Source organism: Sinocyclocheilus grahami, unplaced genomic scaffold (genome assembly GCF_001515645.1).
Source record: "Sinocyclocheilus grahami isolate Dianchi unplaced genomic scaffold, SAMN03320097.WGS_v1.1 scaffold47.1, whole genome shotgun sequence".
Lineage (NCBI taxonomy): Eukaryota > Metazoa > Chordata > Actinopteri > Cypriniformes > Cyprinidae > Sinocyclocheilus > Sinocyclocheilus grahami.
In genome coordinates, this window is record NW_015505226.1 from 1344586 (window position 1) to 1362351 (window position 17766).

The following is a 17766-nucleotide window of genomic DNA, read 5'->3' on the forward strand; positions in this document are numbered from 1 at the left end:
CAGTGCACTTTCTATATTATAGTTATCTATATATAGTTATCTCAGCTTGTGAAAAGTCAACTTGTGATGAGTGGTTGTCAGTATATTATAAAGGTACAAAACAGATTTTAGTAGCCTATATTACCATATCCATTAATTAAATGTACATTTTAAGGTTGTGCAAAATCTTTTTCTCCCTCTTTTGACAGACTTGGTTGCTATATGTTGCGTGGAAAAGAGCTGCGTGAAGCTTCTTCAAAATGTCTCCCCTTTTTTCACTACCTACGGATTTAGAAAGACAAAAGAGTGAGTAAATAATGACTCACTAAATAATTTTTTTTACATACATTGCATTAGATAAAGAAAGATTCTCTCTCACCACACCAGAGGGAGCAAAATCTCCGCGGCTTCAGAGCACAGGCTCAGACTCCTCATCCCGAGTCCTGGTCATGTGACTCTTCCCATCGGTTGGGATTTCTCTCTCGGCATGGCGGAGATGATGGGGCTTGGTCTGCCGTCTAATACCATTTGTCTTTCACTGTGAGGAGGACACGGGTATTTTTGTTGTCGGTAAACCGTTCTGCGCCGTTCTTTCCCCCGGTTTCGGGCCATAATGGCGGAGCGTGGTGTGGATGTGTCCGCTCTCCCCCAAGAGGTCCGGGAGCAGCTCGCTGAGCTGGATCTGGAGCTGTCGGAGGGTAAGCCTTTAAACAACAACGGCTCTTCCTTCCTCGTTTCAACGCGTGCATTTGGATGGTCATGTATTGAATTGACAGGCTCAGTCTTGCATCTTCAAGAAGAGCGTCCACACAGGTTCTGTGATGATGCTTCAATGTCGCCGCCGCTCGCGGAAACACACTGACCTCTTTTTCTGCATCTCTGGTTCAACGGCGCATTTATCCGAATTGTAAACGTCTATTCCGCTTTGTTTTGCGCTTTAATTGTCCTGACATTGCTCTAATATGTTTCCTTATTAACTGTTACGTTGCGCAAAACAAAAACACCGCGTGTGTGAAGCTCGCTGGACGTATTTATGTGATTATTTACAGGCCACGGTTATTCTGCATATGTGTCTCTTCATACTTCACACAGACTCCATCAAGTACTATTATGTGTTAGTTGTATGTTTGGTCTTTACTTAATTTGATAATGGAAAAAATATTGCAAATTTGTAATAGCCTACTGTTTGAAATTAATAGCTTTAGTGATATTTACTCTATATATTGCTGTTATTATAATGGGTAGGCTACTCTGTTTATGGGTAAGCTATAATGGGTAAACTAACATTTATCCTAAGGCTCGATGCTTTATTAATTATATTACTGCTTGACTCATTGACCGTGTTATTAATAGACCTAAACTATTTTTTCCTCCATAAACAATCAACACCTATAAGATTCAATGAGAGGTCATGAATGGCATTGGCCATTTATTTCTTAGAATGAAAAGGTACCTTTTTTTCCTTACTGGTATTTTTATTTATTTATTTCTCTAGTACTTGTGTATTGGATATTACTTATTCATTAGCTAATTATTCAATTGAATTCTTCAAAGGTCTGTCATTCTGGTTTTCAGATATTCAGATGTATTCTTATTACATGCTATCAGTAGCCTATGAACATTTTTACTAGGACTATTAAGTATTAGTTCTTATTCATTGTATTAAATTATTTAAAAGTTTATTTAATATAAAAAGAGATTCTCATTTATCTCTGCACCAGAGAATTGTTTGGAATAACAGCTGATCTGCCATCCATCAGTACAGCCTGGACTCATTCTCAGTATGTCTCCCACACAGCAAATCAAGAGAGCACCTGGAGGAAGATTACAAATGATGGGCTAGTTTGCTTTTGGCTTCACTTACTATTGTAAGGTTGTTTTTCTATTTTATGACAGTTGCATACATTGTCTTGTGTCCTTACTGATGCGGTTTTGCAAACACACACATGCTATCTCTTTCTGTTTTCTGTTTATGTTTTTAATTTCCCAAAGGTTTGGATCTTGAACCATTTTGTATCGTCATATATATATTTATGTATTAGCTAAGACTGCGTATCTGTTTCTCAAAGCCCACAATGCAGTCCTGGCACAATCCCCACCTACAGTCCTCACTTTTTGGCTCTTAGACAGGCGATGCCTACTGCAGCCTTTAAAATACAGTCAAAACAGACTCATTCAGTAAGTAGCGAGGTTTGTGTTAAAGTCTTAGCATGTATATGAGCATATGTTTAGCATCACACCCATATCGTCTTGCCTTTGCACTAATGACTGTATAGGTGACAGCACAAAGAAAAGGTCACAATGAAAGACTCTTTATTTCAGTCTTTGAAGACTGAAATGACCAGTGGGAGTATGGCTGCTTTCAGCTCACTGCTCAAAGACCCTGCTTTGACGATTTTTGTTTGGGTTCAGACATAATAGTAGTGTAGTTTTGGCCATATGTTTGACAGTATAGTTTATGGGGCTGCTGTTATTTTTAGCATGCTTAGCATAGGCCTTTTATTATTTTAATAGCAGAATAATGAGCTATGACAATATTAACACATTTGTATGAATAGTAACAGTTGTCACTAACAAAATAGTACTGTAAAATATGATGGTATTGGATATGTTTCCATGCTAATGGCATGTTTTTTGGACATTGTACCACACATGTGGCTAAGGATGGTATGAATTATTGATTTATACAGTATAATTCTTCCTTACACAGTATAATTTTACCTCTCTGGGGCTGTGCATGTACTTCTCATTTTACTTTAGTAAAGTGATATATTTCAAAGACATTCAACAACTAATTTCAGAATTTTTTTTTTAGAAAATATTTCTATACATTTCTCTTAAATGTATCTTTTGTACAGAAATCTTAATTTTAATTATGCTTAATAATTATTAAAAATATCCATACATGTAAAATACACAAAATGTTCTTTCATATAATATCCATACATTTATAAATACGTTGCTAAAATTGCTAAATTTTTCCTGTCAGCAGAAAAAAAATCCTTATTGTTGAACCCTGTAAACTATACAAATAGGCTTAATATTACTTACAACTTATAACATCCAAGTGAAGATATAACACTAACTGTTAACGATTATGGCTGCTTTCATTCCCCGATTTAAGTTGATCCGAAGGCGGTATGAAAACATTTCTATATTGTGATTCTTTATGTTTAGTTAATTCTTTATACTTTATATGCCGGATGTTAACCTTATTGCCTTTATCGTGCAAATTGTGCGATCTATTTCTGATGATGCGATGCTAGTCATTCTCTGTATAAAGAGCTTATTTCTTATGTGATCACGTTATGGATTTACATGCTTATATTTCTGTATTTTTTGTATGTTTACAATTTTACATTATCCCAAGATCGATAGTAAAGCTGGAGAAAAGATTCCTTGCGTCTGTTGTTATTGGAAGGCGTTATCTGTCTGCCAAATCAAGCAGGGCATTGATAAGAGGGCAGAACAACAACTTATCAGAAAAAAAAAGAATCACTGAGTTGGAAAAGGATCACCCCCCTCCTAAAAATTACTTAAACTCCATCAGGAGTAGCTAATCACCTTCTCAATGGCACATATAGCTATTTGACTTTCAGCTGTGATCAGCTGTGGTCATTTTGATTAGCTCAACATGAAAAGACCTTTTCTGGAGAATATCAGTCCTTGGTAGTGCAACTGAAGCAGACAATCAACTATGGGTGGCAAGGCACTGTCAAAAGATCTCTGGGATAAAGTTGTGGACAAGTACAAGTCAGGAGATGGAGACATAAAAAGGCTTAAACAATGCCTAGAAGCACAGTGAAGTCTATGATTAAGAAGCGGAAGGTATTTGGTAAAACACAGACTCTCCCTGGATCAGGACGTCGCCCCAAACTGGATGAAAGAGCCAGGAGGAAACTACTCAGAGAGGCGAAGCAGTTGCAGGAATTTATGACATAGAGTGGTCATGTGCATGTGACAACAATATCACAAATTCTCCACAAATGTGGCTTGTATAGGAGGGCTGCAAGAAAAAAAAACACTCCTCAAGAGAAGCCACATGCAGTCAGCCTGAGCTTTGCCAAAACGCATCTTGAAGATTCTGAGGCAGATGAGACTAAAATGTAATTATTTAGCCTCAACACCAAACAATATGTCTGGTGGAAATCCAATACAGCTCACTGTCCAAATAACAGCATTCATACAGTAAAGCATGGAGGTGGTAATATCCTGTTATGGTGGTGTTTCTCTGCAGCAGGGAGCACTTGTCAGGATAGAAGGAAAAATGAATGGGGCAAAATACCGTCAAATTCTTGAGGAAAGTCTTCTACCCTCTGCCAGCAAGTTGTCAATGGGAAGAAGGTTTACCTTCCAACATGACAACAACCCAAAGCACAAAGCAAATCTGACCACACAGTGGTTGAAGGAGAAAAAGGTGAATGTCCTTGCATGACCTAGTTAGAGCCCAGACTTCCCCATTGAAAATATGTGGAATGACTTGAAGACAGCGGTCCACAAACAGTCACCATCAGATTTAACTGAACTTGAGCAGTTCTGCAAAGAAGAGTGGACAAATATTGTAAAGTCTAGATGTGCAAAGTTAGTAGAGTCATATCTCTACAGACTAAAGGCTGTAATTAAAACAAAAGTGGTTCAACAAAATACTGCCGCAAGGGGGTGATGCTTTTTCCAACTCAATGATTCTGTTTTAAAAAATTTTTATGACATGTTGGTGTTGTATCTTTCACTAAGATGTTATAAGCTGCAATGAGTAAATACAGCTGGATAAAACAAAAACTGTATCCATCTTCATTTCAGGCTGCAAAGCAACAAAATGTGATAATTTTAAATGGGGGTGATTCTTTTCTATACCCACTGTATTTAAACATGCATACATTTAAAAATATGTAGCTAAAATTGCCAAATTTTTCCTTGGCCAACAGAAAACACTTCCTAATTGTTAAGTCCTGTAAATTATACAAATTAAGTCATAACATACTATATTTATTAACTATATATTTGTACATATAAAATAGTGTTAATGCAATTACTAGTGTGCATGCATTTGTTTACACTACAGTAACAAGACAGGAGATGATTTTAAGATGACAGGTCTGCAGAGACTCCACCATCAGCAAGTATTCATTATTTGTAATGTACGTGTGTTGTGAATGAAATAGTTTGTTTCTGTGTGTGTGTCTTCATGACAGAGGAAGAGGGGTGGAGATAGGAGGTTGTGACACATTCACACACAATAATGAGCACCATTGAAAGCATCAGGGCTGAGCAGTCGTGATCTCTGCTTGAATTCCCAGCACATGCTCAGACGCTTTTATGCACTTAAGCTGATCAAATGAGTTGTGTGTGTGTGGAAATCCTCTTCCATAGCTGGTCAGCATATACTTAAACTAAAGAGGCTCGGACCAGCTGTATAATGTCTGATTGTGTGCATCTGTTCAGGTAACCTCAGTAGCTAAGCACCCACTGTGACTGTAGGAGGACAGGCAGCGGACTTTCTGAATTGAGAGAAAGAGGCAGAGTGGGGGAGAGAGACCTAGGGACAAAACAAAGAGAGAGAGAGATTACTCTAAACTAGGTCACAGAGCATTGGGAAGCAAATACAGTACACTAATTTACCCATGATTCACAGCAAGCTTTCTGACATGTTTTGCTGTCTCTCCCACTATCTTCTCTCTGTTTTCTCCTCTTTCCCACCATGTTATTGCCTGTTTGTTTCCTTTTAAAAAAATTAATCTTTACTGGTTCGTGTAGCTAGCTCGCTCTGAAGCGCATGCCACACAGTATATGTTAATAGTTAATATATTTTGCAATGCTTGCGATATGGGTTCCTCGCTAACTGAATTATTCACCGGTCTGTGATGGACATCAGGTTTGAAAAGGAAGAGATGCACACTTTACTTCTGGTAGACACACACTATAGACACAAATTCAGTCAGAGAGCAGAGTTTTTCCAGCTGCCAGGTGGCGCTTGTATCTATTTCATAACACTTTCCACTCAGGTAACTCTCATCAAGATGGACTCTTGGAGTCAGAAGTCCTTGCTAGCAAAAAGTAAAGTTTTTGGACATATACCATGGTATTTTTTTTGTACTATGTAAATACCATACTGTATATGAATTTACTGTAGTAATCATTCATGGTACATATCAAAGATTCAATGCAAATTTTCTATGCAGATTTTTTTCACCTTGTATTTTTGTGAAAAGTGTGAAGGTAAGGTCACATTAGCAAAATTTCTGCTAAATTAAAAACAAAAAAATGAACAAATAAAAAGGTCTATTGTAAATAATATAGGGCTGAATGAAGCACAGGTCACACAGAAGTCACTTCCAAATCAATTCGCTTTTTTCTTTTAAAGCGGCAGATTCGCATGACCAACTGAAAAGCATGCAAAATCTGTGTGGGGAACTTTTTCGTCTTCACACGAAACTCACGTGTTGATTCCTTTTGAAGTGACTGGGTTTCATAGTGCAATGGTAAATGTGACAACACCTTCAGAATGCAATTGATAATGTATCACAAGAATGCGTTGAGTTCTCAGTGTTGCCACTGCTATAGCAGTCATTAATATAAACCGTCTTCTTCAATAGTCTGTTTTCTTTTTCAAGTCTGTTATTGTCATTGCGGAGAAATAATTTGAATACTGATGAAAATACCATGAATACTAAGGTTTGTCACCAAGTACAATGCAAGAGCGATCATTTTTCTGGCCTTACATTAACAGACCTGTTTTAAAGAACCCTGTGCTTTTATTGTGGCTAAAATGATCTCTCCAAACATGCACAGATAATTTCTCATCTGAGTAGACTTTTGTGTTGTTTTGATGTGTGTATGTATGTATTTGGGTGGGTTGTATTTAGAGTCATAGTTGCTATGGTAACAGTAGAGTTGGCCTTAGGCTGGTCTCATTCATAAGGAATAAAGCTAGAAGCAGTAAGAAGCCCATATGCCGCAAGAACAGCTAAAACAGTATGACATAAAATCTTTGAACTGTATCACACACCACACAGTATGACCTTTAATAGAGGGCTGCTGAAAGGTGAAGTGTGTCATTTTTGTGTCACAACATAAATGTAATAATAGCTGAGGGCAATGAAAAGGGATTTCCTAAACAAATCCTGCTGTCACAATGCTGGGGGTTTGCCCGAGTGTTGCTATGTGGTTGCAAAAGTGTTGAGTGGTGTTTCGCTTGTTGTTAGGTGGTTGCTAGGAAGTTCTGGGTGGTAATTTATTCTCAATGTTGAAATTATTTTTATAGTCACTTTTTTAACTGTTAAACGCAGTACAACAAATGTAATAATAAAAAGTTTTTTATATAAAATACTTGTATAAATTATAATTTTCTTTTCATGTTACAATAATGAGAATGAGCTTCTGAATTCAGAACTGAAGTAAAATTGACCCTAAAAATAATGTAATTAATAATAATAAAAAAAATCATAAGGGTCCTAAAAGCTTTAGTAGGGCTTTAAACTTTTTTTAAAATTATTTTTGGCTGATCTGGACACCTCTTCATGTTAAAGTGTGACAGCATTTTAACTTGCACTTGCACACGATAAAGCACACTGTAAGCACACTGTAAACACAGGTCAGATCATCCCCATATTCTGTGTTACAAAGTGAATTAGGAAGGTTACACCTGACAAGGCATGTTCCCAGGTGTGTGAAGTGGTAATTTGAGTCTTGTTGTCACCTGCATGCAGACACCCTGGTAACCCTGACTTTACTGTTTCCGTGAGCGGGTTTTCAAAGCCGGTTTGTGGATCTGGTTGTATAATATAGCAGTCAAGAACAGATAAGAATGAATTGAACTCCCTGTTGTGTCTTTTTCTCTGTCACTCTCTGTCTGTCTGTGTTTCTCTCTGTCTCTCACAGTCTGTTTTTATATTCTCAGCAGAACAGGAAACCATGTCATAGGGTAGAAGATTTAGCACTGGAGAACATGACATCATCCAGAGGGAAATGAAATGTGTGTGTGTGTGTGTGTGTGTGTGTGTGTAAGGAAAGATAGAATGTTGGATGTGGACAAAAGAACAGGAGGGCAATGAAATTCAACTTCAGTACAGTGTGATACAGTGTTGGTAGTTGCTGAATGGTGAGTCACCATCTGGTGGTGGATAACCAAGGCTGTGTGTGTGTGTGTGTAGGGACAGAATGAAGAGATTGCTGTGTATTGTGTCTTGAGTGAAAGTCATTGTGAGCATTCTGTTGTGTCATAGTGTTTCAGGGCCAGTGATGCAGCACACCAGAGGGAGGGTGGATATGAGGATCTGAAAACAGTGTAGTCAGGGAAAGTTAACGCTTTTCAAAAGAGCAAGACAAGTTCTCTCTTACAGTCAATAAAAAAAAAAAAGATGTTTGTCCATCTCTTAATGGTCTCTCTCTCTCTCTCTCTCTCCCTCCCTCATATACACACTCTAGACAGTGAGACACGCACATATTCCTGCTCCAGATCCAACTTTCCCACAGTCCGAGCAGCTGTTGTGCATGTCTGTCGTATAGGAAGTCATTTAGGGATTAGATGGTTCAGTCTACTATTGTAATTACCTTTACAGAAAATGCATAATGTAAAATAACATAAACAAGTTTTTTTTTGGAACATCAAGAGTTTCCATCACAGGAATAATACTTTTTTTTTTAATATATTTTAAATTTTAAAATGATAAATTAATAATAATTTACAAAATTACTATTTTTACTGTTTTTTAAGCAAATAAATGCAGTTTTTATGAGCATAAGATACTTCTTTCAAAATATTTGAATGGTAGTGTGTTTTATTTATTTGCTAAAGCCATTTTCCCCTCCAGAATTTAAAATTAATTTATTTTGTTGATTTTATTTATTGAAATATATTGTTTTATTAATGTTTCAAAGTTTAATTCAGTTATTACTTATTCCATTTAGTCCCTCAGTTAATATTAAAATGCATGTAAAATGTACATTTATACAAGAATGACAAAAACACCTAGTCACTTGTAGGTTATCTCTAATCATTTCTATCTTGCTAATACAGTGAAACAGTAACACTCATGTAGCTTTATCTCTTAAAGGGGTGGCATCCTCCCTCAACTCCTTTCTCACAAGGCCAAGGAAATCCCCACGTGTTTGTCAGTGTGTATGCATGCATGCCAATAGATGTTTATGTACGCACAAACTAAATCATGGAAAATGCCAGAGACGGCAAAAGAAGTGCTGTGCTGATAAAGGTTGCTTGTCATAGGACGTTTGCCCATAATGCCTTGCAAATACAAGATCACAGAGCTGTCATGATTAAATAGATTTTCAAACCCTCTTGATGTTCAGATATTAGCTCAATTCAGTGAATGGTGGTTGAGATTTCAGGATGGCTTGAGGGTGAGTAAATCATGGAGTAATTTTCATTTTTGGGTGAACTATCCCTTTAAGATTAATGTTCAGACGTTAGATTGCAGGTTATATGGCATTTGACTATATTAAAATGTTACTATATTACATTGAAAGTACACAGTTAATAAAATTCCAAATTTAGATCTCTGATTTGTGGTAGTGAGATTCTGAGGTGGGTTTGTAGCATAAATGTCACAGGTTACTGATGCATAGACTGACAGTGTGTGTTGATGTCTAACATTAGGTCATGGATGTGAGCGAGTGAGTGACTGGTCAAGGCTTAATGTAGATTTCTGCCTTAGTCTGTTATCACTCACTTCACATTATCATGATTCTCCCTACAACCAACCACAATCCATCTGAGCCTCACTGTGGACTGGACCACCTTAGGCCACCAATAAAACCTTCTAGCTTGTGGCTGACTTAGAAGAGCACATTTACTTGTCTTGAAAGTTGACTGTGCCATTTACTGTTCAAAACCATTCCTTCTGAACAACACTAAAAGAATCATATACAGAATATACACATATACATAACCCCCTTCATAGCTACATGTGATAGAACAGTCTGGTGAAGCTAAAAATATCCCATGGTGCAGCTGGGTTCGGTCCTCATGCATTACTTATGGGAGTTGACTCTTCTTTGGCTATTTTCCCTTTTTTAATGCTCAAAATGCTTTGAAAGAATGATTTGTTTAGTAGCCTGTCTCATGAATCTGTGCTGTTTACAGTCAACACTTAAGCATAAGGGCCAATCTGATTCTATGGGATTATAATAAATATTTTTCTGTTATCTCTTTTGAAATATTTCCCCTTCAGGGGATGTGTTGAAATGAGCTTGAGCTGCTCACGTATCATAACCAAAGCTCTCTCCATCCTGCATAATCCCACTAGATTACACATTCTGCTCTTTCACACTCACAAGCACGCACATGATGCAGCACTACCTCACACAAATCAACTTGGCTGTTAGAATGTAAGATTGTGATGATCTTTAAGGATTTGGATGTTTCTAAACCAGTGTTTCCAAACCTCCTCCATCAACAGCTAAAAAGTATTCCTTTGAAATCATATTTTACCAGATATTATTTAGCATTATCATTATTAATAATCTGCTACTATAATGCCAATGCGTATACCCCACTGTTCAAAAGTTCAGGGTCAATAAGTTTCTTTTGAACATTAGTGTATATATGCACAAAAATCATTAGATAATCACAGCTATTTTAATATGTTCACAATCATTTATAACTTCATTTTAAGTCATAATTTCTGCTTGACAATGCAAAATTAAAATCTTTCCCTTTTTCCTACACATACCCTTGGTTGGGTTACAAACAAAATGCGCTGATTCCAAAACATTTTGACACTTAAGCTATAAATAAATGAGCTTTTCTCATTTAAAATAAATGCAAAAGAAATTTATAAAAATTTAAAAAATATATATGTTTTTGCATTTGAACTGTATAAAAACTTTTTGGAAGGCCACTGCATGTTGAATATTACACAGAAATGAGGTGGAAAGATGTGTTTTGTCCAACCACAATCTGTCTGACTGTTTTGAAAGACATTCAGCCAAAAATGAAATTAACAGGTAATCATGCTATCTCTCTTTTTTAGGCGACATCACACAAAAAGGATACGAGAAGAAGAGGGCCAAAGTTTTAGCACCCTACTTGACACAAACACAAAGTAAGAATACAGAAATCTCCCTGCTTATGCACCTTCTTCCCTCCATCTCCTTTTCTGCCATAGTATCTCTCTCCTTGTTTTTCTCAGTTGTCCACTGACTCGTATGATAATGTGGTTATGAAACATCTTCTCAGGCTGTTCCTCTTGAGGTTGAAGGGTTCCATCTAGAGTTCCTCTGTACTGCTCTCTACTGTTCATCCATTGGACTGCAGCATGAATTGCTATTATTTTATTGACAGTCGCTGATGCGAGATATGTAGGATTTGTTAGGCTGATTTTTGTCTTTTTTCATGCTGGAGAGATTGGAGATGAAACAGCTTTTCACATCTACTTCCCATTCATATCTTCCATTTTCTGTAATCATTGACTGCGTCTGCTAGTTTGCATGAAGTTCACTCTTATTGTCTCTACAGATTTGGCTCCGCCTCCAGCCTATGATGCACAGTCTCCTGGTCCAAGCTCCGCCTCTGCACCTGAACCTGGCCCTTCGAACTCGTCCTCCTCCTCTTCTCGCCACCGGCGCACACGGCGTCCACACCGGAGCAGTGGGACTAGAGATGAACGCTACAGATCAGGTTAGAACAGCCTGACAACATACAAATGGTTTTCTGTTTCTTTTTCATTTTATCAGCCATTATAATGCGTTTTAGTTCTTCAAAGGTGATGTTTTTGCCTTTAGCGCCACTAAACAAAAGACAATTCATTTTATCAGACATTATAGAGGCTGATAAATGTTTTGCCTCTAATGGCACTAAACGGATATAGCAAAAATATCACAGCCCTTTATCTTGAAAAAAAAAAACATTCTGCTGATTTGATTTTCAGTTCAAATATAACAATATTTCCTTAAAATGGTTGTCGAAAGCAAAGAGCTACAAAATGCATCAGTATTTTTGGATTCCGCACTGCAAAATTAGTAAGAAACAAGTATTAGATTTCATTCAGCAAATATGATGTACGGCGGTGTAATGATATACAGCTCCCGGCTTACTTATAAACTTTCTTATATGGGTTACTTATAGTGATCTCTGCACATTAAAAAGTATTTCAACATAGAACAAATGACACACTTCACCTTTAAAACTTAGAACTCCAATTTGCAAGGTGTAAATGGACTGGTCTTTACCTAAGATTTATGGGGTGCGAGGTTTACAGAGTCTGCAGATGGTAATTTTGCCTGTCCTCTGACCACATCCTTGAAGGAACTGTTTAGTCATCTGCCATGGCAGTCATACTTGGACAAAATGGTTGCCTAGATGAAATGTGTCACTTTGGATTTCTGGTGCTTTATGGCAATTGAAAGATGGCAGCTTGCTTATTTGATTGTTGATTGCTTTTTCAGTTGCTCGCCACAGATGTGATTGTATATTTTACTGTCCTACTGTTGTCAGAGAGCAGTTTCAGTGAATTCAGCAAATTCAGCAAATTCACTGCATAATTTATGTTCAGGGCCTTGTTATGCAAGCATTTCCAAAACTATCGGTTAAGAAGGTTTACTGATAATACAGAAGTTACTGATTTATATCAAGGTACAGAAAAAAAGTTAATGAGATTCCAATTAGTCTTGTACTCTGGAGTAAAGCATTTAACCCCAGGATGTTCAAGGTTGACTGTACCTGTCGCTTTGGATAAAACCAAACATGCGCAGAGGTCCAAGTAAAAAAACGGTCTGTTTCCAGTTTTTTATTTTTCTTTTTGTCTCAGATATCCACACTGAGGCAGTTCAGGCAGCTCTGGCCAAGCATAAAGAGGAAAAGATGGCACTGCCCATGCCAACCAAACGTCGGTCTGCATATGTACAGTCACCAATTGACAACTGCACCCCACCAGGTAATATATGCAAGCACCAAATAAACCATTTCACTAATATATTAGAGTGCTAGAGAAGAATATCTCATGTAAATGTACAGAACCATACCATATATAGTAAGGAAGTATATCATTATATAGTTAATAGTTAGTATAGCCAGTCAAGATCTTACACTTTTCCTGTTTAAAATGGCAAAAGTACCGGTATTTCTCAGTGAAACTCTGACAGCATCAAATCTTTATCCTTATGTATTTTATATAATAATCATGCAGTGAATATTGGATCAGTTATTTAAGTTTTAACTAAATTGTTACAATTTGTATTTTGTGTGTTGTATTTTTCTAATTTGAACATTTAGTCATTTACTACTTTTAAATATTTTTTTTTTACATAAGTTACTTTTATATGTAATCATATGAATTATTTTAATTTAAGGTACTTTTTATTTTAACATGTAATTAGTTTTAATTTAATTTGTTAATATTAATATAGACTTATAATACATATAAATATTAAGGAATACAATTAAAACGAATTAAAAAGTTAAAAAGTAAATTAAAATAATTAATTATTATCATATGTATTATTGTATTATAGATAAATATATTTCTTAAAAATATATATTTATTATCTATTAATGTATTTAAGCATAACTTTTGTTTTTGCTGTGGTGTTAAATTTTGTAGAAATTTTACTGGTATTGACAGTTTGATATTGTGACAACCACATTTACTATTCTTAGGAAAAACATTATAAAAATGCCTAAATAGTTCTTACCATTATTTTTCTTATACTTATTCTATCATTCTCTTCCTTGTCTTTTAATTTATTTTCTCTTGTTCTTTCTTTCTTTCTTCTTTCTCTCTCTCTCTCTCTCTGTTAGACTCCTCCTCTTCCTCTGATGATGAGGCCGTGTCAAGTGAAAGTGCAGGGCCTCAGCAGTCTCCAGACACCTGGATTAATAGCTCTCTGCACGGCTCCTCCACCTCCTCCTCCGCCTCCTCCACTCTCTCCCATGGGGAGTCTCGGCCCACCCAGGCTCCTCAGCCTCAGTCTCAGCAGGTCCCGCCTCCACCCGCACCTGCCCACCCGCCCCACTCCCACTCCCAGCCCTCCGCCCTGGCAGAGGCCTTCGCTCAGACACGCATCGGTGAGTCACAATTACCCCACACTATTTATGCCATTGTTAATACATTTTAGATTTTTAATTTGTATCATTTGGTTTTAAGTTTTAATTTTATATGGTTACCCAGCCATTTTTGCATGTGTTTTCATTGCTTTATTATTTCTAAATTGTTTGTCTTTTATGTTTTCTTCTTCTAAATGTTTGTTTTCTTTTCATAAATTTTTTGTGTGACTGTCAGTGAGAAGAATAGGAAGAGGTAAAATTAAGTGTTAGCAGTCTTTCACCTTGCCCTGTGTGTAAAATTTGTTGTGAGTTATGAATATTATCTGCCCCTCCACATGCCCCACCTTTAAGCCTCTGCCCCACCTGTGTGTTTAAAGCCTATGAATGATTGGTCTGTCCATAGGAACTGATGAAAGATTAATAAAGGTTCTTAGAGAAGTGGGTGAACTTGTTACCTTAATACACACTTGATCTCATACTGTTTTTCCTGCAAATGACGTACCTTGAGTGTGTGTGAAATGCAGACAGTAACTGTAGACAGTCTGTAGACTGTGAGGTTAGCCTAGAAAATCTACCAATAATCAACTGTGAATGTATAGACAACATGAAACGCCATTTGCACCCTTACAAAAAACTGTTTATTTGCATCAGACCTGAAACAGAATAATCAGTAGGCTGATATTATTGGTTAATTTTATTTTTCTCTACCTACACAGCCTTAGCCCACAGAGACAGAAAGTTATTTCATTTTGGTGAAAGATTATGAAAACAGTAATGTACGATGATGATGAGACACAATAAAACCAGAGACAGTTATGTAAGAGATCATGTACAGTAGGTAAAATAAACCCTGACAGGGTGATCAATATTGTAGCGCCCTAAAGAGGTTTATTTTGGGATAATGAGCGATGGACTGTACATTATCTCACGATAAAGGCACAAATTACTCAGCTACTTAGCCAATAAATAAAAAAAAAATAACATGAAATATTGATTTGAAATTAAATTACTTTACAATTGTATCATTGTATTTTGTATTTTAATTGTTTTTTGTTTTTTTCACATTGTTGTAGCGCTTTGGGTGTGAGAAAAGCGCATTATAAATAAAATGTATTATTATTATTATTATTATTATTATGTGAGAAGAAAGAGACACTACCATTCAAAAGTTTGGGTAAAATGTTTTTGAAAGAAGTTTTTTATGTTCATCAAGGCTGCATTTATATAATCAAAAATAAAGTAAAAACCATAATGTTGTGAAATAATGTTACAATTATTGCTGTCACTCGATTCAAAAAATTTACTAATTAATCGCATTTTTTCTGAAATCTTGATTAATCGTGATTTATCACACCTAACATTAAAGTTTTTAAATATACATTTATATTGCAGTAATTTCACATTCAATCTTTAAGTTAATGTAGAAACAACATAAAGACAGTATATTTTTTAAATATTTGTTTAGTGGCATCTTTTTATGACTGAAGGCGAGTATCACTGTCACAATGTCATTCAGTTTGGACATTGTTTTCATCTTGTACCATTCCACCGATAATTGTGTCATTTTGTTCAGGTGTGTGTAGTTAATTATCCTTGTTTGGTCTGTGTATTTAAGTTCCTGTGTGTTCAGTTCTAGTTTGTCGGGTCTCGTCAACGTCAGCGTTTATGCTACCCTGTGTGTTGGATTACCATTGTTGGATTACCAGTGTGGTGGATTAAAGACTTGAACCTTCTTCTTCGTCTTCATGCGTTTGTGAGCAGCACAGCTGTGACAGAAGACCGGACCCACAAAAGTGAAAGCAAAGCGGCGTTTATTTGGCTGTTTATTTTTGGTTTGATTCAGTGTTTTTTTTGTTAATTTTTTCCCATTATGGATCACTTTCCACCTGCTTTGCCTTGAGCAGGGGAACCGCTCCCTCAAGGAGCATGTTGAGGAATTCCTCCGTCTCGCCCATCAGACCACCTGCCCGGACGACTGCCTGTGCACGTTCCTGCACACCGGACTGAACACCGCCAGATGAGCGCAGTTGTCTGGGAAGGGTCCTCGAGGGAGTTTCACCGTTTATGTGGAGTGGGTGCTGAGCTCCTGCGAATCTGCCTTCACTGTCGGCCTCGTGGATGAAGACGCCAGCCCCACTTCCAACCCAGTGCCCAGCCAGTCGCCACCCCGCTGCACGGAGAATCTGCCTGAGCCCACCGTGACTGAAGAGCCATCGCGAGAAGAAACGACTGCGCTTACCATCGCCCTGGAGCCTGAGCTGATTGATACGTCTGACCAGGTGTGTGAGCCGGTAACACTGCATGTGCCGGAGGGAATTCTCGTGGAATATGACTGGACTGATTTTCAGTTTGGAGAGTTAGAGACTTTGCTTCCCCTGAGCCTGCCTGATTCTATTCATCTGTCTGATTCGCTGATCCCGCCCAGCCTCCCTCTCCCACCTCCTCTCCAAATTTCTTTAAGAGACTTTATTTTTGATTGGATTTTGTGCTTTTCTTCATTCCCCTCAGTCCTCAACCAATCCCACTGTCCAGTCATCTTCGTCCCCCATCAGTCCCTCTATGTCACCTCCTCTCAGTGGTGGGGCTCCATCTTGGGTCTGCAGGGGGTCTTTGTCTCCTGGACCTGAGGAGCCTGTGGCTCCGACTCCGGCCTCGTATGGCTCTGCTCCTCCTTGTTCCTCCGTCCAGACTCCGGCTCCCACCCTCGATTCTGGCATGGACCATCAGCCATTTGACCTCGCCGGGCTCCCTCAGTTGGCTCCACCTGGGTCGGACTTCACCACGCCTCCGCTGCAGAGTTGCGGGTCGTCCGCTGCTCTCCGGCCCTCCACCCCTTTGGCTATGGCCTGCTCCGCCTCCTTCTTCTGTCGCTCCAGCTGTTGGCTCCTCCCTCTAGCGCAGCCGCCATGGAGTGCAGTCCTGGCTGTGCCTTGGGTCTCCACCTACCCTCTCCTGCTCAAGGCTCCTTCCTGTTCATCTCCTCCACCTGCACCTCCCTGGATTTTGTTTGTTGTCCTCCCGGTCATCCGTTGTCCTCCCGAACCTCCTGCATTTCTCTGCTGGCATGCTTGCCCACCCTTTGCCATCCCTTCATCATCTCCTCATCGCCTCATTCTTCTCTCTACGATGCGAGGTTGCACTTTCCGGGAGGGGGACGATCTGTCACAGTGTCATTCAGCTTGGACTTTGTTTTCCTCTTGCATCGTCCCCCTCATTGAGTTAATCATGTCATTTTGTTCAGGTGTGTAGTTAATTATCCTTGTTTGGTCTGTGTATTTAAGTTCCTGTGTTGAGTTCTAGTATGTCCGGTCTCGTCAATGTCTGCGTTTATGCTACCCTGTGTGGTGGATTACCCTTGTTGGATTACCAGTGTGATGGATTAAAGACTTGATAAACCTTCATCTTCGTGCGTTTGTGAGCAGCACAGCTGTCACAATCACTGATCAATTTTTTTTCTTCTAATATTTAACCATTGACTATAACCATTCAACATTACAGTATAATTTAGAGCTATCAACTTTAACATTTATTAGACTTTAAAAATAACGTTTAACCTAAAACAATTTTCAAACAAACCAATTATAATAAGTGTCATATTCACCTGTGCCCTTCAGCAAGTAGGAAATCTACAGAAATTGGATAAAGTTATCAAACACTAAATTAATTTTAATTAGTCAAGCTACAGGATCACTAAGTTCTTAAAGCTACAGGATTGTTAGGTTATTTTGGCTGCTGCCACTGCTGTACGTGATGCTAATCTGACATGCATCATATTTTCTCACAACTCT

At 37.9% G+C, this 17766-nt stretch overlaps 1 protein-coding gene across 1 annotated transcript in view; it reads left to right on the forward strand.

The window, feature by feature from the left end:
* The first annotated feature begins 434 nt into the window (after positions 1-434).
* Positions 435-17766, forward strand: part of LOC107582797 (disco-interacting protein 2 homolog B-A-like) — a 32985-nt gene continuing 15653 nt past the window's right edge. The window contains exons 1-6 of the mRNA XM_016268820.1: positions 435-677; positions 10968-11039; positions 11453-11614; positions 12744-12869; positions 13733-13999; positions 14214-14231. Of these exons, the coding sequence (XP_016124306.1) occupies positions 593-677; positions 10968-11039; positions 11453-11614; positions 12744-12869; positions 13733-13999; positions 14214-14231 (730 nt within the window). The 5' untranslated portion in view covers positions 435-592. The remainder of the gene's footprint in view (positions 678-10967; positions 11040-11452; positions 11615-12743; positions 12870-13732; positions 14000-14213; positions 14232-17766) is intronic.